This window comes from Notolabrus celidotus, chromosome 24, assembly GCF_009762535.1.
Source record: "Notolabrus celidotus isolate fNotCel1 chromosome 24, fNotCel1.pri, whole genome shotgun sequence".
NCBI lineage: Eukaryota > Metazoa > Chordata > Actinopteri > Labriformes > Labridae > Notolabrus > Notolabrus celidotus.
Genome location: NC_048295.1, coordinates 5,801,332 through 5,823,491, shown reverse-complemented (window position 1 = coordinate 5,823,491; position 22,160 = coordinate 5,801,332). Strand labels below are relative to the sequence as shown.

At 42.9% G+C, this 22,160-nt stretch overlaps 1 protein-coding gene across 2 annotated transcripts in view; it reads right to left on the bottom strand.

Moving 5' to 3' along the window:
• Positions 1-13,091: 13,091 nt before the first annotated feature.
• nlgn4xa (neuroligin 4 X-linked a) overlaps positions 13,092-22,160 on the bottom strand; it is a 104,308-nt gene continuing 95,239 nt past the window's right edge. Inside the window, exons 11-12 of one of the 2 annotated variants that reach the window (XR_004630145.1) lie at positions 14,060-15,420; positions 13,092-13,855 (exon numbers count right to left, since the gene is read on the bottom strand). Coding sequence is in view for 1 of the 2 variants with exons in the window: in XM_034677615.1 (XP_034533506.1) it covers positions 14,526-15,420 (895 nt within the window). In the remaining variant the exon portion in view is untranslated. Of the gene's footprint in view, positions 15,421-22,160 lie in introns of both variants that reach the window. The other variant, XM_034677615.1, reaches the window with a different exon arrangement.

Sequence of the window (22,160 nt, the reverse complement as noted above, 5' to 3'; positions counted from 1 at the left end):
CTGCTTGTAGGTTGTCCCACTTACAGCAGACTCAGATCGGTCTTCTGTTGCAGTGATGAGTGTACAACTGAATCTCTCGTCTCAGTAGCCATGCTGTAATCCTCCAGCCTTCACTCCTGCAGCCACATGTCATGACTGTTTAAACCACACACGTACTTCTTAAATAAATAATGCTCCATCTCACACAGCCTGCACACAATGTGTATATTATACATCTGCTTCCTGCAGGGTCTACATCTCCTCTTGACCCCTCTCTGCCTGCACCCTCGCCTCTAAACAAGTGCTAAGTTGATGTGGAGCAGAAGAATCTATTAGTATTGATCTGAGCTGCTGTTCTACTGGTTGTTAAGTCCCCTGTTGGTGTTTTCCATATGCTCAGGCCTCTGCATGTTCCTCTGCCTCTTAATGTCACCCCTGTGGGTATTTGGGAGCGCAGCAGCGAGCAGGTTCGCCCAGTAAACGGAGCATCAAGGTCATTGTCGGCTGGGGGAGCTGTGTGCTAATAAAGCTCCTGCAGCTGCATGCGTCGTGCCGTGATGCACGGTGTTGTACAAAGTTCTCACCTTGTAGAGCCGAGCTGCTGAGGGAATCTGGGGCTTTATTTCTTTTCTCTGTGAATCATGTCAGCATGAATAAGACCTCTCATACTCACCGGGAACATTAATAATCACTTTACGCCTACACCCAGCCTTGAACTCACCCTTTTGAGTCAACAGCCTCTTCATTGTGTTGGTCAGGAGGTTTCTGAAGACAGAAAATGAATGTCTCACATTCAATCTTATTGCATTTATTGTAATAACATATCTTATTTAACCTTGAATCACAGCTTCTCATAATGAGTGCTTGTTGCAGACTTCATGTGACATATTTATGTTTAAGAGTGCGTTCATACCTTGTCATATTTCAGAGTATCCATTTCGAGGATGTGGAAACGATTGTTCCCTCGTATGTTTCTGAAAGAGACAAAAGCTGTGAGAATGACGACTAACAGGCAAATTCAACATTTCAATGTTTCACCTTGCATCCAGAGCACACTTGTAAACACATTTCTCATGAGTAAATAGCAAACATGTCACCTTCAGTATGTGTGCAACTCTCTAGAGAACACAAAACAACCCTCTGTGTCGTCTCTTTAAGTTTCTCATGTGGATACAGTAAGGTACTTTCTGTCCATTAGCCGTACAGGGGTTTAAAAAAGAAAGAAAGGGAGTGGTATTCTGTGTTTTTGTGAAATGAGTCACTCCGGAGAAGAAGGTCAAACTCTACAGATTATAAAAGCCCTCGAGGCAGATTTCAGATCTGAGATATTTTGGCTGCATTAATAAACCAGATTGAAAAAAAGTCGCTGTCCGTGGTGCTGAAAGGACAGCTGCTCGGAGGACGGGGACTGGGGTGCATTCATAACAAGGATTTGACTTTTACAAGTTAAAATTACTATAACAGTCAAAACCTCAACCTCAGTGCCACCAGAAATGAATCATGGATCCAAAAGTTCCCTTAATTTGCATGAGTTTGTACAAAACGTCCCGTTCCTGAGCTCTTGTCTGTGTTTCAGTATCTTCACACAGAGTCAGACTGTCACTTTCCTGGAGTGGTGGAGGATTATTTGTTATTATTTTACATACGAGTGGGTTTATTCTCCTCTTGCCTAAGGGGTTAAAACCAGCTGCATCACAGACTCTACGATTGCTCCTTCAAAATAAGACTTTTAATAAATCGGCTCATTGAAAAATTTGCAGGATGACGTGACCAAAAATGATGAACAGAAAAAGTAAGTTTGAGAATAAGAAATACAAACTAAACAGATGATGTGAGGCTAGTCTGAGGGAGAAGATCACCCAGAATACATTTTAAAAGCTCCATGAAGAAAGGTGTTGGATTATGAGTCTTGTTCTTTGGACCTGATTGTGTAAGAATCTGCCAAGAATCCACAAACCTCTCCTCTGAGTCTGCAGCTGAGTGGACTAGCATGCCAGCACCAAACTGCTGCATCATAATGGATAAACGTTGGATGTCAACCTCGTGCACGGCTGCACCCAAATCTATTCGGAGTCAAAGAGTTTAGAACAGCTCCGGCAAGTTGTTCAGCCTGCAGCTATGAAACCTACCACTGCAGCCTGTGTCCCAGAATCATTAAGAGTTCAGAATATGTAAGAATGAAGCTCAGGTTCATGAAGCAGGAACCCTCAATATACATAAAGACGACTGGAGGTGCCAGCGAGTTGTTCTTAAGCAGCCGTCATGCAGAGATATCCGCACTTCCGGATGAATCCAGTTCAGCTCCCACTGTTGGAAAACTGTTGTGGATTCATTGAGGTTACTGGTTCACTCACTTCAAACAATAAACCAGAATAAACTAGTTTTATGTCAGAGTTCTTTTAATTATTAAAGATCCCAAAATAATTCAGCCTTGCAGCTTCACTCTCATTTCAAATTAGCATTCCGCTCCGGCTCTGTGTTGCATAACATCAGAAAAACAATCATGGCAGAGACTTTTAATGAATGCAGAGAAGCTTTTCTGGCTCTGCAGAGTGTTTCATGATCCCAGACAGAAAAAGCAGGCTAGCTATGCAGGGCGATCCAACCTGTCATGAGCCAAATATAGAAAATGTAACCTAAATCTCTGTCTCCTTTTCTCTCTGTTGGAAGACTTGATTCTCTTCCAGCTGACCTCTGACCCCACCAGGTGTCTGACTGATGGTCGGGGCATGAAAGGGGCTGATTCAGGGTGAGGTGGTCAGAGAGTCCTGGACTCTTCTCTCAGCGGGAGGCTGTGAGAGTCAATCCGTCTGTTCGGATGAAAAATAGTGAACTGCTTTTACCTGAATAGGAACGAGAGGGTTTGTGCACCATCGAAAGATTGCATGTAAACAATGCAGTGCACGGTTGTTGTTTTTAACTTTTCACCACGCTTTTGCACCTTGCAAAGATGCATTTTCTTAACCCTAACTCTCATGTCCGAACACGGCGCTGATACGTTCTTAAAGTGGAGGAATTTGTCTTTGAATGTCAGAGGACTGAGCGCTCAAGTTAAACCGAGCAGTGATTCAAAACATGTTACATTAAGATCCACACCAGCCTTAAATCCAGATTGAGCTGTGAGAAGATTTCAAGCTTTCAATCAATAAAGTCTCGTTGTTTCAGGTCTTTCCATCTATCATCCTCTTTAAAGTGATCAGAGCGACGCTCCTGTTAAAGCTCAGCCACGGAGAGAGAAGGACTTTAGGTCCAGATTACATTCTCACATTCTCTCTTTCACCTCGGGTGTAAAAACAGCCACAGGGGAACTCTGGGAGAATGAGTTTATAAGTGCGGTTACATTAAATGAAGCTGTGGATGAGAGAGCAGAGTGTCCTTTAGACATTTAAACATCTGTGAGCTCTGGAGAGGACAGTGAGTGATGTCACATTTATCTCCTCTCTCTTTGGTTTGTAGTCAGAGGTGTTGAATTGGAGGTGCAGCCAACATGGAAATGACTTTATATTAAATTGGATTCATTCGGCAGGTGCTTTGTCCAAAACCGCTCACGATACAAGGTTCAGCCTCGATGCCAACAGGAGGGAGATTTCATTACAGATTTAAAAGAAGAGCATCCGTGGTGATCTGCACGCTTTGCAGAATGTGAATAACCGCTAAAACAAATACTATACTTATTTAAGTAACTAGCACAGAATGTTTTACTCCTGTCTGTCAGACTCTTAGAACAACAACCTGAGCCTATCAGGACAAAAACAAGAACTGTTAGTGGACTCACTTTGATCCATCTAGGGTTATGTTGCAGACATTACAGCCGCTTCACCTGCTGCAGGATGGAAGACTTCAGCTGAGGTAACTCGAATTACTCTCTAAACCTGCAGCTGATATTTCAGTATGCACAGAGCAACTCATGACTCACACATTTGACTCACACATTTCTTTGATCCTGAAACTGACTTCTTGCAGCTTGTAAACACTTAAACTGGAGTGTCATAGATTGATTTTTCTCTAGAGTTGACACAGGATAGATGATGAGCAGGTTTCAGAGTTGTGTTGTTTTCTACCTGTGCACTACTTGTTTTTTTCAGCCGCATTTAAGAAACTGCTAATGCTTTCTGTGAGGCATTAACAATCACACTCTCCCTTTGCTCTCCTCTCAAAGTCATTATTATCAAATGTCAGAGGCACCCAAACTTTTCCAACAGGGTCCAGACTCCCTCAGAGTCTCCAAAGAGAAACGACAGAAGGCCTCAAACTGTTTGAAGTCCAGCTCTAGCCCTTTTGGACTGAAGCTGATAGACAACATTTGGTGGATTTCTTCAGTGTATTTGATGGTGAATATTTTCATGTGCAGGGGGTTACAGTTCTCACACACAAACTGTTCACTTTCTGCAGGCGGAGAAAGCTCTGTGAGAGCATCATGAAGGTGGAAAAAAGTCAGCTTTGAAATCCATGAAGTGAAAAGTATTCCTCCTCCATGTCTGCTGTCCGTCCTCACATGAGCTCTCGTACGCGTCTCTGCTGCAGCGTGAGGCTTTTATTCGGTAATAATGACACGACTGGTTTCTACCATGTGAACGTTACATAGTGACAGAAGAAGAACTTGGCAGCTGCAAAGACGGGTTGATTCATCGTAACTCAAACTGCCGGTTCTGTTTTAGAGGAAACAAAACGAGAGACAAAGAGAAAATGAGGAGCAAAAAGGAAACGTCTGAATGTCAAAAGGATTCTGTGTTTGCTTCGTACAATGGGGAAAGATTTGGGTTTCGCCTCAGGGCCTTTTTTTTTAAGGAGAGGAACTTAATTCTTGATTTAAAGCTTTTCTGAAAGGAACAAAGAAGGCTCTTTAAACTTTAAGTTTGTCAGACACATTTTGACTGTGCAGCGGAGACATCATTTCTGCTTTCAGGCATTTAAACCTGCCTCAAAGATACTGATTAAACAATAAAAGCAGACGTATGAACTTTAAACATGTTTACAGTCGGGCCTCTTGATGGAGAAATGTGTCTTCAGTTAGCTTAAACGGATCATAAAACTCTCTAACAGAGGAAGAGAAATGTGAGAATTAACACTGGTGCATATTGAGCTGTCCCTGGATGACTTTTGCGTCGTGGATGATAGAGAGTTACAATAAAAGGCACAACACCTGCATTCAGGCAACTCAAGCTGCACTGATTGCTCACCTGACTAGCATCAGTCTCACCCCAGCATCCATCTGCAGGCTTTGATACAGAGATTATCTCATTAAAGCTCAAATTTATGCAGGTAAAATAAATCTGCAAAGGGTGCCGTTGGTGGAGACCAAAACAGAGCATAAAGCAGCATTCTTATAAGCTTTTGTTCATTAGTTTAAATAAATAAAAGGCATCAAAACACAAAACACTTGACTCACCTGTTCTTACTTGATCTTTGCCATCTTGAAAGTTTGTCCAGGTTGATGTTGAACAAAGTTGGAGACGAGAAGTCTTGGGTTTCCGGCATATACACACACATCATTTCACGCAGACACACAGAGATGTACCTCAGGTGTCCCACGCTGAGGTTTGATCCTCGCCGTATCTTCAGCGCTGGTGACCTCGACCAACCAGAGAGAGGAAGAAGATCACGTCGAAGAGGAATCTGAAGAACATTCACCTTCATCAACCTGCAGAGAAAACTGACAGGTGAAGCTTTGTAGACTTTATTTCTGCCTTCAGCTTCCTCTGTTTTCATCTGCAGGTACATCTTTAACTTCCTGTCGAACCAGGTGGTGAGGATTTTAAGGTACCAAACTAAAGGTCAAGGTTCCTACAAACCTCTTTGTTCATTAAGTGCTGCAACAAAGTGCAAAGTGTAAAGAAATCATCCGTGATGTCTTTAAGGTTTCATTAAGAACCCCAGAAGTTACATTTAAATCTGCTTTCCAAATTAAAACCTCTAACACTGAAGGTACCGGCTGCTTTCCCCAAACCGGACCGTCATTAATCTAAATGAGGTCTCTGCAAACACAGAGTCCTTCCTCTCGTTTCATCTCCTCCTCCTGATGCTGATTTAGAGAGAAAGAGAGCAGCGTCCCTTGGCACCGAGGTGTGAATTAAGCACATATTAAAGTTCCTGTGATGCTACAGGAGGAGAGGAAGAGCCACAGAGGGCCGAGCCGATGCACAGCTAATATACCCACCTGCTGTGGGATCATCAGCAGAGAGTGTGTGAATACACTCAGCCTTTATAATCACTGCTTTCATTGAGGAGACAAAATAACAGGTACCCTTTACTTCAAACGTTATTAGGAGGTTTAATGGGCCGGGTGCACGGTGGGGGGATTTAAATGCATGTGACGTTTTCTGAATGAAGAGGCACATGACTGCAGACTTTCAAAATGTGTTCGTTTCATCCCTGCAACTGAGCTCTTCATCTATTAAAACCTCATCACTGCAGTGTTCCTTTGTTATCAACACACACAGTGCAGAGGAAGATTTATTTTTGGAACTAAACCGTTTGATTTGAACATTTTTGGGTTGCCAGTTTGCAGAGAAATCCTAATTTTGCATGCTCAATAAAGTCCTCAAGTCAATACGTCAGCTATTTGACTGCCTAGGAAAAGGGTCTGCAGAAAAGCTGGATTCAATGTGAACATTTACAGCTTCAGACTGGAGTAATAGTATGATTATTGAGTCCTAATTTGAATAAACTTTATTTCTGAGCACCTTTACACCAGATTTACCTGAAAACAGAACATTTAAAACACAACGACAATTTTGGGGGAACCAATGTGCAGACAAACTAACATCCTTTCAAACAAAAGTCAAAAAACACACACAAACTATGAAAGGTTAATGTACAAATTCAGAATAAACACAAAGAGATGCAATAATGTGACAGAGAGAGGAAGCACAGAGACTTACGGGCATGAGGCAATCAGACAAAGGTAAGATAACGAGGCACAGGTGGAACTAATCAGGGCTGTGCACCTAATCACAGAGGGGGGAGAACAGACAAAGACAGGAAGTAAGAGAAGACCACTCACTCGGACAAAGAACTGTACAACAAAACAACATGTATGTGCAAAGAACACATTCAGGCAGAATAAACTGCATGTTCAAACAAACAGTACTCTGTGACTGTAGCTCTTACTGAGGCACCGCCTGCTGGAAAAACATCAGAGTTTGACCTTTAAGGAAAGACCAAAACAATACATGCACTTGAAACTTTTTGTGCATGCTTTTGTTGACTGCTTCGGATGATACTTTATTTTACAGGATAATTTCTTGCATCTAAAGCTGAGGTGTCAATTGGAAGTGTTTTCCAGTGGCTGTTTAGATTTGAACTCCAGTTGATCTCATATTTGTGCCTTGAAGCTTCAATTTTTTTCTGTTGCATGCTGCCAAATAGCCCTCCATCCATCCTGAAAAGCTCCACTGTGTTCACACAACAGCATCACTCCCAGGACTCAGCCTGGGTCTGACTGAGGACACAGGGACGGACCAGAGACCTGAGTAATCCTGCAGTATTAAAACAACCTGCAGGGAGGGAAGGCCATGATTGAATTTGTTAGTCTGAGACAGAGCCTTTACATTTTGTGAGTAACCCAATTTGGTGCGTGTCTGCTGGGGCCGCTGAGAACACTGCTCCCTACGCAGGCTGCCGCCATAAATCATCTGTGCTGTTTCATCCAGCGGCGGAGCGGCAGGGCAAAATATCACCCTGCTCTGACCTCCATGTCCTACATGCTGTGGTTTCCATCAGAGGGAGACGCTCTCTCCCTCCTCTCCTTCCTCTGCCTCCCGACACAGCAGGCTAACACCGGGCTATATATAGATGTGCAGACGGATAACGCAGCAGCATGTGTGAGAATCTGGTACTGTGGATGAACTGGAGTGAACAGGCTGTAAAGATGAACATCAACCCAAACAGGAAGTTCATGCACACAACATGATGTCATTGATGAAACTGTTGCTCAGTGATCTCTGAGGTGGTGGACGACGTAAACACAATCAGGGCGCCCCCTAGAAGCCGGGTGCACTTCCATTGTTGTGGCAGAGTTCATAGCTATCTTCTTTTGCATGGATGCAAAAGAAGGATGATGCAGCTCACGCCCAGTGTGTGAGGATAAAATAAATAAAATCTGCATAAAATGAAACTAACATGTGTGCTTTAATGTCAGTAAAACCTTCACGCCTGACCTGCAGAACCAAAACAACAGAAGCCATCTATAGTTGATGTGGAAATGTTGAAGAAAATACCAGCTGCATAAGTTTGCTCAGCGTTTTGTTATATAGTTTATAGCATACATAAAAGACATGCAAACAGCCGCATGATTTATAGTTCCACGCTCATAAGCCAGCTGTCCTATTTGGATAAACATTATTCCATTTTTTTCCACACAATAAAACCCCAGAGCATTCAAACACACACTTTATAATAAAGATGACTCTCTGGGACTGAATTCATCCTTCCATCCTGTGAAAACACTCCTCCTATCAGCCCCTAAAATATAACTTAAAAACAAGGATTTCAAAGTAATGCTCTTACTTGGACGTGTTGGAATCCCCTTTGGTGTATTTTCCGTCTGCTGTCAGCATCTTGTCTTGAATTGTCTCCTCCCCCTGAATAAAAACAATCCTCCCTCCATCATAAATCTGTCATTTCTCTCTCCAGGCATCCTAAATCTCTCCTTTGTGTTGGGCATCAGCAAACCAAAGAAAGCATGTAGCATGTAAAAAAAAAAAAGCCGAAGAATGAGATCAAATTCAGCGAGCTCAAGGGAAACATGGCATTAATAAGCCCAACATTAAATTTAATCTGAGGCTGATTAGCTGCATGTGGATGTGATTTATAATAATAACATGGTTTCCCTTTAAGACTCTTGAATTATTGATGTGTTAATATGTTAAGCAGCTTTGTTAAAACATTCATCACACTGAGTATGACTGGAACTCGTGTTCTGGAGGTAAAACATCAATCTGGAAACTAAGCAGTCCTTTAAAGTGTCACATTTCTATCCACAAGTGTTCATTTATTCGTGCTCTTCATGAACAAAGACGCCGTTTCCTCTGAATGTTTTTTTTTCACATCATATTTGGTGCAATCCCTCAGGGGGTTGCTGAATATTCCTGCCACTAATCATTTTATTCAATTGTAAAGACGCTTCGAATTAAGGAAACATGGGCCCTCAGAAGGCTTCGGTTAAATCTCACTTACATGGCCGACAAGCAGGTAAACATTTAGCAAATCCTCAGCCCGGGGTTTGGCTCCGAGCCTGAACATTATTTTAATATTCTGCACCAGATGCTTCCACAGGGTGGAAAATCCTGCTTTATACTCCAGCTTTTTGTGTTCCATCACCTTGAGCGTGAATTACACTCGTTTTCCTCTTTCAAAAAGCACCTGTTGGCACCTCATTCAAACCAGCACATCCATGAACCGGGCTGTCTTGCCTAGAGCGGAAAAACGGGACAATAACAACAAGATATTTCTGATTTTATTCCCACAAGTCCATCCTTCAGAGAAGCCATGTTAAACCATGTAATTACCCCCCCATCTGTCCTCTAAGCTAACGCAGGCTTCCTCTTTCATTCCTCCCCTCTTTGCTCTCTTCTCAGTCTGCACTGTAAACACCCAACGTTAAACATTTGAGTTCATCGGCGTCGGTTTGATGCCGTGGCCAGACAACGGGGAAGAGAAACAAGGGCATTAGAGCAGACCAGCTGTTTCCCCCCAGACGCCCCCTCCTCCGGCATACAGCATTAGTCCATCTGAGATCACCCGGGCCCTGCTGGTCAGTCCATTACACAGAGAGAGAGAGAGAGACAGAGAGAGAGAGCTCATAAAAAGCCTGGATCAAAGTCCAATTTCAGTGGAGTAAACGCAAGCATCATATTCCTCCTTTTCAAAACAAATGAGTCAGCCAGCGTACCTCCCAGTCTGTGGATTTTATTCCTCCATTCCACTGAAAAACAACCTCTTTATTCCTCTTTCTGGGAAGTGAGTCTGTAAAGGTTCAGATGCTGTTAACCACATTTAACGTCAGCAGTGTTTGCATCTGGTCTGAATCGCCGTACTTCAACGTGATGAAAAGTCTGCTGCAAAAGCAAACAGGGACTACATTGCACATTCAGCCTCAGTTTGTGCACACACACACACTGAGCTCTGTGACAGAAAACAGAGAGATAAGATGTTAAATATCAGCGATATAAATCACAGATTAAAATGAGAGAAAACGACATCCATCATTTCAGCAAACCTCCAAGACTTTCATCGGCAAAGGAAACTCAAGGTCAACGTGCAACAGCTTATTACTGCTCTGAATCATATTTATAATTAAGGAACATTCCTGGTGGCAGCAGTGATTATGCAGGAAGCAAGAGAGGAAGTCTGAAGAGCTAATGTAAGGAGCTACAATATGTCAGAGGAGGTTGCAGGAGGGACAAAGACGACACTTCCACCTGAATGTTAGCATTGATTTCTATATGCTGCATGCAAAACATCCCCGACTGCAGGAACGTCAAACCAACTGTGGGATAACTGGGGTTGTTCCCCTCCACAGCTAAAGGCATTTCTTTAAAAAACACTCCAGTTGCAGGATGACAATCCTGCAGCGCCGATATCCTCCAACAAACAGACCCTTTGATTCATTAAAAACAGGTACCCACTTCCAGAAATCTTGTGCCTGTGCATGTTGTGGCAGGGGGATTTAAAAAAAAATTCAGCTTGCACAAATCCCATGATCCTTTGCAGCCATCACCTCTGAGTCACTCATTTGCATGGACACCGAGTGATGAAGAAAAGTCCTCAGGTCAGGTACGTCGTGCTGCAGCTGAGGAGAAAACTATTTAAGAGTCTGAATGTGAGTTGAGGACAATATTTCCCAAAGTAAAAGATGCGAGGGAGATTTCTGGAGGCCATTACCGCTGCCTCTTTTCCTCACCACTTAACTGCATATATATTGACTCTGAAGATTTCATATTCATCTATTAAGGCTGCAGCTACCCAGGGAGGGAAATGCAATCAAGCGGCTCTGCTGCTGTGTATTTACCTGCATTTTAATTCATGTTTGGGGAGCCGAGCTGAGCCGGGCTCTCTCTGCTGCTGCTGAGCTGTGTGTGCTTGGAAACACCTCACCCACTCTTTCCCACAGCCCAAACCGCCACACACTCAAAAAACCTTCATCTCTGCCCACTCCCGTTTGGTGCACCACCTTGTCACGGTGGCGATCGATACGCCTCGGTAATGGCTGCCTGGAGAGCGCTGCACTTGAATGACAGTTCTGGGACCGTGGTTGAGTGATGGAGCGCTGTTGCCGGCTTAATTAACTTCTAGTCAAGTCTCACACTCAGCAGCCCCTCAACCCCCAACCCCCTACCGTCATTCTCTTGCATCAACCCCCCCCCACACACACCCCTCCCAAGCCTCCACCCCATTACCCTAAGCATAAACAACATGCCAATTAAAAGACTGCCTGCACAATCCAGCTGCTTTGTTTGCACAAGTCTGAAAATAAATATTCATCTCCGTATGTATACGGCTTGTTTGCTGGATCATATATTATGGATCAAACAATTTAGCTAATGAAAGAAAGTTTTCCCTGTCTCATAAAAGACTTCTGCACATCACCCCACGCTCATGGGAGGAGGGGGGCTTTGCAAATGTCACAGGAGACGGTATGGAGACATCCACCACGCCTCAGTAACTGCAGATTACTATTAAAGATTTCAATTTTCCCCCTGTCACTTCGGTTTTAAGTCAAAAGCTAATTTGCTTGGCTTGTTGCAAACAGGATCGATAGATTGACGAGCTAAGGTGGCGCTGATGAGGAGAGCCACTTTTTTTCCTGAATGCGGGGATGCTCAGAGCGTCGGGGGAGGCCTTGTAACGGCAGCAGCAGCAGCTCACTTTGCTATTCAGCTCAGAGGCGCAGCTTGTTTTCCCTTACGGGGCACGACAGCCTTTCACAAAGGCCGAAACAGTCAGAGGATTCAGCTTAGCTGGCACAGCCCAAACTGTTTGCAGATGCAATTCAACGTTTTAAAAGTTTCAAGGGCTAGATTGCCGGTATTGATCGAGTCCTACTCAATAATAGAGGAACAACTGCATCACCTCAACAATAGGCTCTTGAAAACGGCTTTTCTTTGTATCACAGGATATAACTTTAATTTATGTGTGCTCGCTGCTGTTTAACTCCTGATTTTTCACATTAAAAGCATAGCAAGAGAGGCTGAGAGCTTTTATGTGCAACGTCTGCACAGAGAGGGTTGAGGTTGCATTTATAGAAACAGCATTCAAAGACAACAATGACGACTGGGATCAATGCTTACAAAGGCAGAGTGAAAGGGAAGCTTCAGAGGGTTAAATTCAGCTCATTACCTTGAGGGGAATGTTAGAAGTCTTGAGTCAGAGCAGGCGTGCATTTCGACTATAAGTAGGGTCTTTGTTGCATTTTCCAAAAGCTGTGCTGCAAACATTTATCCCTACAGGATCCAGGAAGTGTTTCGTTTTGGTCTCATTTTGGTGTAATTTTGGTCCATCATAGAGACAGTCCTCAAGAAGCTGAAAGAGGATTGAAAGAGAAGAGTGAACACTGCATTCCTGCAAACCAGTCATCAGCTTATGACTTCGAAACACAACACCTGGAGTATCTGTACTTTGACTTAGAGCTGGGCGATAGAGACAAAGATGTTATCATGATAAAATGCTGCATGTCAGTTGATATCGATAGTAATCAGGACACACATCAAATCATTCTTTCATTTAAATTTAAAGGCACATTTTCTGCCCTGAGTGAAAGTTGAAGAAACCAGCTAGTTTGTATCTGGATTTGGTTTTCTGATAAGCTTCTTGAATCCATCATTTCTGACAGTGCTAACAGGAAACAGGTCTTTAATCTAAGATGAGATAGAACATTTGCTGTATTTGTATTGAGAAAAATTAAATCACAATAATATCAAAGTATTGCCCAGCCCTACATTGTTTAAGTAATGAAGCCACCACTGCATGTTTCAAATAAAGACATGTTCACCTTCCTCCAGCCTCTCTTTGAGAATTTAAAGTATTATCAGACTGGTTCAATCAGGCATCCAATCACAAACACTCACACATCCATATAATTAAACCTCCCACATGTTCTTTGTCTCTTTTTTTAGAAAATACTGTGATATTTTATTAAAAATGTTGCAGAAAAAGTTTATACAGGTGTCCAGCCAGAAATATCTCTATTATCACTTAAGGCAAAACCGCAAACAAATATAAGACAAAGTAAGGATTTTAAAAGTCTACATTAAAACCCTTTTTATCTCGACTGGTTCAGGGACCAAATGGCAAGAACAGATCTTTTGTAGCGTCTTCAAACCTTCGAATGTTCTTCCATTTCTTTGTAACAGGATGCAAAACAGAAAGAGAGTTAATGGTAACTTTTGTTGTAATTTTATAATAATTAATATCATTAATATTTACACTCATTCACTTGCTTTTGTAACCCAAAATATCACAAGCCTGGCACAATACTTTACATATTGCTAGCATATGACAATTTGAAATATCTAACATATATTTCTTTACAAACATATCCAACTAATATCGATACAAAAATCCACTGCCTTTTTTGTTTCTAAATAATACATTGCTGGTCACATTGTAAGCTCAGGCAGTGCTGAGGTTGCAAGACAGAAAAAAGCCCACAAAGAAACTATCAGAAGCATAACAGGATGACGGCAGGTGATGGGATCAAGTCAGTTGTCGTTCTCAGACGCTCAGGAGACGTGTGAGAGTAAAGCTCTTTCTGGACATGCAAATGTCTAAAAAAGTGGAAACAAATCAACGCACGAGACGGTGGTGTGTGTGACGGCCTGCAGACGCACAGTGTGCAACTCTCCGAGGATGGGATTGTGTTCGCATTTTGGTCGTTCTGTGAAAAAAGAAAAAGTATGACACACAGGTAGTAATCAGAAAAAGAATGAAGAGTGTTTCAGGAATATTTACACGCACCGAAAACGGAAATCCACAAGCTGGAAAAACTAAAGATCTCAGCCAATATAAAAACAATAATAGGAGGAGCTCTTTTCTTATTTTTCTTTTTAAAAGTTTTAAAATTCCACGCACAACTATATACCTTTTTTCTTGTTTTCTCTTTTATACAAAGTTTTCATAAATACATTTCAGGCTGGGGTGTAGAACTCTGTGCCCAAGTCTAAATGTCTGATGCTGCTCCAGACGCTTCTCAACACCTGACTTCGCCGTCGACTTCCTGTTGTGTTTTTATGGCACGAAAGCCTCCGCAGAGGCTCCACACTGCAGCTGTTCCCTTTAAGATTATTAACAGTCTTCCCCTGGATGCCTTGTCTTTTGGTAAAACTCTTCGAAACCTTCGCTGTAGCTCCAAAAAGAGTTATTACTATAATAACATTCACTTTGAATATTCTCAGGAGTTCTTTATCGATTTATACTGTATATACTTTTCAAGAAGGCATGGTAGCAAAATAATATCTGCCGAGTCTGTGCTTCACACAGTTTCATCTTGTCATGTTTGCCTTGCGAGGTTGGGGGCTGGTCCACAGGGGGATCCGGCAGCGGCGGAGCTATACCCGCGTGGTGGAGTGGCCGTGGGGTAAGTTGGTACTGTTCTGGCTGCCACCAAAAGTGTTGAAGTTGTGCAGAGGCTGCATGCCAGCCAGTGAGTTGGGGATCATGGTGATGGTGCTGGGGGTCATTAAGGGTATGTCGTCGGGCGACCGCCGCAGAGTGAGGGTGTAGTCGGGCGGGCAGGTGAGGCGTAGCGTGTCGTGGGTCTGCATCGACTCGCACTCGTGGTGGTGCTCCAGCTCCAGCTGCTGCTGCTTCATCTGCAGGGACATCAGCTCCTCGCTCTGCAGGTGGGCCACGTCATTGGCGGTGGAGGGCGTATTGGATGGAACGGAGTTGCGTTGAGGAGTGGGAACGCGGCGGTTGGAATCGTGCCGCCGCTTGTCTTTCTTGTAGTAGAGTGCGGCGAAGGCCAGGATGTTCAGAAACAGAAGGGAGGCTCCGACGGCGATGGTGACACTCAGCTCGGTGGAGTAGTCCCTCTTTGTCTCGATCACGACGGTCGACTCGTCTGTGAGTTCGCCGCTCTTGCGCTGGTCGGTGGTCTGTTTGGTGTTGGCGGGAGGGACCCCCGGGTGTCGGGTGGTGGAGGGCCAGTTGTTCTTACCTGGGAACCGCTTTGTGTACGGGTACGGGGTGGTGTCCTGTGGAGGTATCTTGGTGGTGGTGGACACGTATTGAAAGAACTCATTTATGTTGTGCAGATGTGGAACGAGCTCCAGCCAGAAGGCGACCTTGGTGGCGCGGTAGTGGTCTCTGACTCGTGGTTTGAGACCAATGTGAAGGTAGAGCTGGTCTTTGGGGTTGTACTTGGTCCAAGCCACCTCCTCAAACCTGTTGGGTTTTGTGTGGATGAACTTTGTGTCCTGTGGGACGGGCTGGTTTGGATCCCTGTGAAGGAAAAAGAAGAGAGATGAATCAAAAGGATGCAACTGGTCTTTAAGTTTCTATTGACAGCACATTTAAAAGAAACACAACATTCACCTTCACCACCTTTTCAAACATCATGACCGTTTAAAGACAGACACTTTATGTGACTGCAATTTGTCTTTCTCCTTTCAATCACTTTAAAGCACCATTACGATACAATTAACAATGTGCCTGTCCATTAGATTCACTTTACACTCAATTATGACACTTTCAGATGAGTCATTACACCGAAAAGTCAAAGCCTGTCGTCTCTTCTCTGCTCCCTCTCTGCAAAGATAATGTGTTTCCAGGTGACTCACCATTTGAATGCATGAGCAGACAAAATGTTCTGTGTCCTTTATACACCAGTGAAATGTTTTTCAAGTCTGTCGTCACATTTTCTAAATATCTACTCTCACCTGGGATGTGTTTTTTTTATTTTATTTCCAGTTTGGAAGAGAGATGCCTCTAGAGCAACTTTTCATTAACTTTGGAGAGGAGAGGGGGAGTGAAGGCTAGACGACAACCTTGGAGCAGACACACTCGAGTGCTTTGGGGATGGTGTGTGTGTGGGGGTGTGTGGAGGGGGAGTTTTATATTTGAATGCTTAATAAGAAGGACTCATCTTGAGTCACGCATTGCATTTGAATTTGGGGGCTGACAAGGAGTCCTGATGGACTGCTCTGCCTCAAACAATCAGTGAGGGCCAGTTGGTGTTAGTGTGTATGTATACCTGTTGAAAATAGGCGGGTGGGCACTCTGGAGTCTAATCATGAAGGATGTAAATGACTTCCTATCGTTTATTGCACCAATAAGTGTGGAATTAAAGTTCTGGATCTGTTAAATAAAGAATTATATGGTCTGCATAAAGAGTTATTTAATGTTCGCTGTTAGTCATGTAGTATTAGTACTTGCATTTAAATACAGGGGGCAGGGTTTTAGTTGGAGTAGTATTGACCACTCAGGTGTCAGCAGGCTTTGGTGCCTGCAGGAAACACAGTCTGTATGGAGAGCAAAAGCAGGAGCGTAATGACATCCCGGCTCCCATGGTGGGTAATCTGAGGGGGATTTCTTTCTCTCTATAAACAGATATCTGCATGAAGAGCAACTAACAATCTGTTCTAGATCAAACATTTACACTGAGACATACATCTGCTTCAGTGTTTAGATTTCCTGACTTCCTGGAATGCATCAGAAACCATGGACCCCACCTCCAATCAACAAACAAACATTGGAAAAGTATTTTTCTTCTCCTTTTGAGGACAGACCTGACAAACCTTGACTTTTGACTCACTTCTAATCTGCATCATGATGTTGTTATTTCAGCAAACTTAAGACCCGTTGATTACAAGAACATCACTTTCTGTTTCAGAGTGAAGCCTCCGTGTCTCTGCTGTTGAACTGAGACCTAGCGGTGCTTGAAACTAACGAGCAGGTGCTCTCCTCGGGGATGTAATGGACCGAGAAATAACAGAGTTTACGTTGCAGACATAAACACAGCACTGAAAAGGGGGTCTTGGCTGGAAACCATTTTCTTAACCTCTGGCTACTCTGAAAATTACTGAAAAAGTTGGCATTGGTTCTCAGAGGCATTCATCCTCTCTGGTCGTGAGCGATGATTGCTGATCAGAGTTTGGTAGTAAAAACAGCTTCAGGAACGACCCAGGAAATTAAAAAGGGCAAAATTTACTGTTTGAGTGGGTGGTGATGTGAAAGAGATATGTGCACAGTGTCTATCAAAGTTTAAGATGCTACAGTGTGATAACACTGAAGAAATCTCAGTTTGCATTCTGTGAATTAGCATAATAAATCTCTATTTGATGTGTATATATTAAGTCAAATGCAAAACACTGTTTTAAAGCAGCTCTAATAATGACCAGATGAGTCTTCAAGCTCTTGGTAAACACCTCAAATCATCATCTCCGGGTTATCGAGGTAACAAGAACAGGAAGTGAATTCCTACTTTCAGTTTTCATACTAAGAGCATCTCTTTGTAAATGCAACACTTTCAGTCTAAAGTCTAAAGCTGCTCAGCTCAAAACAACGTCTCCTGCAGCCTCAAGCTGTGGAGGATTTCCTGTCAGGCTGGAGATCGGTGTCATAAAGCAAACGCAGATCCATAAATCAAGGACACGTTATGCGCCAAACCATCCTTCTTTTTCACAACAATCATCCCAGGTTCAGCAACACATCGACTCTGAGTACTCAGCTGCGTATAGCTTCCTGCAGAGTCTCCACGTCTGAGCTCTGTGGAGTCTGTTCGGTTTGCATTGTAGGTTTGAAAGGATCTGAACGAGGAGCTTGTGCAAGCAGTAGAAGTGTTGAGGGAGACAAAGCTGACCGCAGAGTTCTAAAACAAAGTAATCACAGTTTTTAGGGGGGCTGTTTCTCTGATTTTGCAGAACAAAAGCGAGGAGAGAGAAGGGAGTAAATCTGCAAACAGAACAACAGTCCTCCAGACAGCCAATCTGTGGCTGTCTCTTTGTGTTCTTTGTATTGTTGTGTTTGCTGCAGGCTCGCTGCTTATTTACTAAAATGAAACAATTACAGACCTCTGTAGCGCTCAAGTTTGCTCCTTGTAAAAATGCTTTAAATCATATCACCACATTAGTTTATTTCATGAGACTTTTTTTCAACTACAAGTTATTAAATATTGCATAAAAACTCAGCCGTAACCTGGAGTGGATCTCGCTTTTTTACTCCAGCAGTTATGCAAATATCGCAGATCCAATCAAAGCTGGCTGAAACTGTTTTTACAGTGAGATGATTTATGAACGGGCTGCTCAGAGGACACAGACCAGCGAGCCTGATGTGCATTTACCTCCTATTAAGTGAATTTTATCTCTGAACACTTCTTAGAAATAAACCCACATACTCTATCTGTAATGCTTTTCTGATTACTTTCCAAATACGACTTCAAATTTGTGAAAATATGGCAATAAACATTTAAAATGCAGAACCATTTATTCACCAAGCAAAGCTAGTTAGTCCCTGGTCCCTGTGAGTTCCCCGAAGGTTCCTGGGCAGCTGGAAATTGCCTTTATTCTGTCACATCCTGAACCTTAACAGCAAACTGCCCTGATTGATGGATGTTTTAATCGGCCTCTGAAAAATGACATCAAGTTTTTTGTTCTGCATAAACTATGAATACATCATTTGTGCCACATCTTTCACACGCTCAGTAAAAAGTTACTGCACCAAATGCTCCATGAGGCTGACTCTGCCTTTATTCATCTGGGTGAAGGGTCAACAAGTATGCACTAAGTCATGGTTAAACTCAGCCACTAAACTTAACCCCTTGACTTTTCCTGCAAACTGAGACACCTCCCAGGCTGTCAGTCCCCTTTCCTGTCCTCTCCACATCCCAGTGTCTCTCTGCCGTTCATAATAGCATCTAAATTACATTACTCCTGGTGCATTTTGTTCTACTCTCATCCTTTCAGGGGGGTGACATGACACCCTGATGGCAAATTGGATCGGAGCATGATGATGCAGAGGTTTTTTGAGACACACTGAGGGAAGAAATGGATGTTGTAAAATTCAGCTGTAACTTCTGTTATCTTTTAGTGTAATATGAAGGATGCTCTGATACTGGCTACAAGAAACACACGCTACTATGAACTTCTCTTATATATCCAACTTTAACCAAAACCATGAGACCAGGGGGGTGATTGTGCCCCCTGTTGCCATCATGTCTGAAAGAAACAAGCTAAAGTGCCCTCTTGGATTCCACTGTAATAAATTGCCTTGTCTGGTGCCCTTTCAGAGAAAAATGCAAGAAAAATGCCCTATAGATGCCCTATCTATGCAGCAAGCATAAAAAAGTACCCTCTGGATGCCCCACAAATGTATAAAATGTAGAAAGTGCCCTCTGGATACCCCTTGAATGCATAACACGTTAAAAAGTGCCTTCGATATGCCACTAAAATGTAAAAAAGTGCCCTCTGGCTGCCCATAAAATGTATAAAACGTAGAAGAAGTGCCCTCTGGATGCTCTTGTTTTCACCCCCGCCCCTCAAACAGCCTGAGTACGCCACTACCTCTCTTTATTCAAAATCAAATCCAAATCCTTCTATTTATGCAACACAATTAATGCATTGAATTAAGAAAAAGATCGCAGTCTCTGCCTCAGCAATCATTTACTTCTGACCTGAAGTTTCACATGAGGCCATCAGCATCCTCTTGGGTTCTACACAAAGAGCTTTCCAGGAGCAGTAGCCTGCCAGGCACATAATTCATGCAGCCAGCATGTTAAGCTGTCTGGCTTACTGCAAGTAAAAGACCCTGGTGGTTCAGGAACAGAATAAACTTTAATAAAAATGAATCAGTTGGAAATGTATTCAGACGGACACCAAAGACAAAGAGTGTCAGAGGACACAGCTCTGTGCATCATCTTAGTACTTTATTTTGGCTTTCTCAGACCAGATTGTGAGGATTGATGAATCATGGAGGCTTGAAACATCTGAAAAGTATGATTATTAATCAAACAGCGTTTTTAAAATAAAGTTTGACGTTTTCTTTTGCAGAAATCTGAAATGATGTCATGCAATATTCAGCGAAGGAATACTTCATGTTACTACGTTATCAAAGAGAAGAATAAGAATCAAATATGCAGACATAACCTCTTACTGCAGACCTGGTAGTTATTCCTCAGCTCCATCATGAGGGTGAAAGCTGAGTGTAGGAACAGATGGAGATCTGCACAGAGTTCCACAGTTCTCACTGACATGCCTCTCAACGACAAAACAAACATTTGTTTACACAGTAAGTGATAGTGTTTTCCTCATGGGGATTCATTCTTCCCATGGGGATCTATTAAGTGCATCACAGCTCCACCTGTGCCTTTATCTAACGTCTGAACTCAGCCATAATGTAAGGTCAACCCTCCAACTGGTGCCTGCATATGGACCCATACATAAGGTGCTGCTGGCATGTGGCGTCTCTGTCGTCACAGCGCTAACATATGCTGGAACAATATGCCGCTCCTCTGCTGCTGAATCTGCTTTAGAAAAAAGACAGAAGAAGACAACGCTTCAGGCCTTCCACGCTCATTGAGCAGCAAAATACTTCCTCTGCTTGCACATGTTTCCATCAAAAAGCAATCTGTTGATAATAACGTTGACATAGGTTTCGGTGCTAAATCTGCACTCGTCTCACTCTGACAGGTGTATGAAAACTGGGAAACTCGCATTTGCATGAGCGCAGAACTGGAACAGATGCTTTCATGTAGAAGATGAGCGGTAATGTATTCAGAGTGCGACACCAGAGCAGCTTTAAATGTCGGAGAATGAAGACGCTGGTATAGAGAGCAGGTATTTTTAATAAACATGAAATCTGCTTTTTAATCCTTTGACTGATATTTACATCCATGCAGCTTTCAGTGTAATCATCCATTGACTAATTATGTTTGGGTTATGAATGGACGCCTGGCCTTCAAGGGAGCACAAAGCTGACGCAGAGGACTAAAAGCTGCTTATTTTTTCTAACCAACAATTAAGAATAATATCTGTATTTTGAATTTGTGAATATAGTCGGAGCAAAAAAGGCTGCAAAAGCAAAGCAGTAAAATTAGACTAAATATATCATAAAATAAAACTGCTATGGATTATTTTCAATGGGACTTTTTTTATAATAATATGAACTATCCCTTTAAACTCAACCAAGATCAGTATTTAAGCCTTTATCCTTGGTAAAAATCAATCTACCTTGAGAACCTTTGGAGTCATTTAAACCTCAATTCAAAGGAAACTCGGGCCCAGCTTTGGAATACAAGAACTCTTTTCAGTGCCATCATATCAGTGTTTGAAATCAGCCTGCTTCTTCAAACCACCACACGCTGAGAGACAGAGTAATGCTCAGCCCTCACACAATCACAGCCTCACTCAACCTCATTGTGTTTACATCCAAACTGCCAAATCTTTCTTCTAGCATCAGAAAGTTTCCAAACATCAATCTGCACTGATTCACAGCGGGAGACTCTGCAAGGAGTGCGAGAGACTTGTTGAGAAATGGCCACACTCACAGTGATGAATTTGCTTTCAGTCAGAGGCTTTATTGGAAGCTGGCTGGGAAAAAAAAGGAGCGAGGGGAAGGCAAAAAAAAAGAACACATTCCCCGGTGATCACACTTCAGCTGGATGAGAGCCAAGCAGAGAGCCGGGGAGCGAACGCCACAGCCTGTGAAGCTGATCAAGACTTATTTATTCACCTTAAAGTGAATTTTCAGTATGACTAGGCTGCAAAAAACCCTGATACCTAATCTCAAGGTGCGTGGAACAGAAACGTGATCCCAATATAAACAGGGAGCAAATCCTCTCACATCCAACAGCGCCACAGCATCAGGAGGGGGATTTGACTTGTTTTATTAACCTACGCTTGATCTCTTTGGATCATGAGTTTATCATTTACACACTCATCAAAATACAACGTTTCATACACTCACTAAAGCCGGTCTTTGAGGTGTGCACACTCGATCTCTGCAAGCTTTGAAGGTAAATTAAACTAGAGGAGAGGAGCAGGCTAACACGTGAACCCTCTGCAGTGTTTAGGTCCCTGTTTGGGAGTGTCACGGCATCACGGTACAACACACACACACACACACACACACACACACACACACACACACACACTGCTACCTTCAAGACGAAACTACTTTTGCAACAAATGCACGCTCTCAAAGTCCCTGGAGGAGCTCGATGTTCTTCCACAGCGAAAACCAAGGAC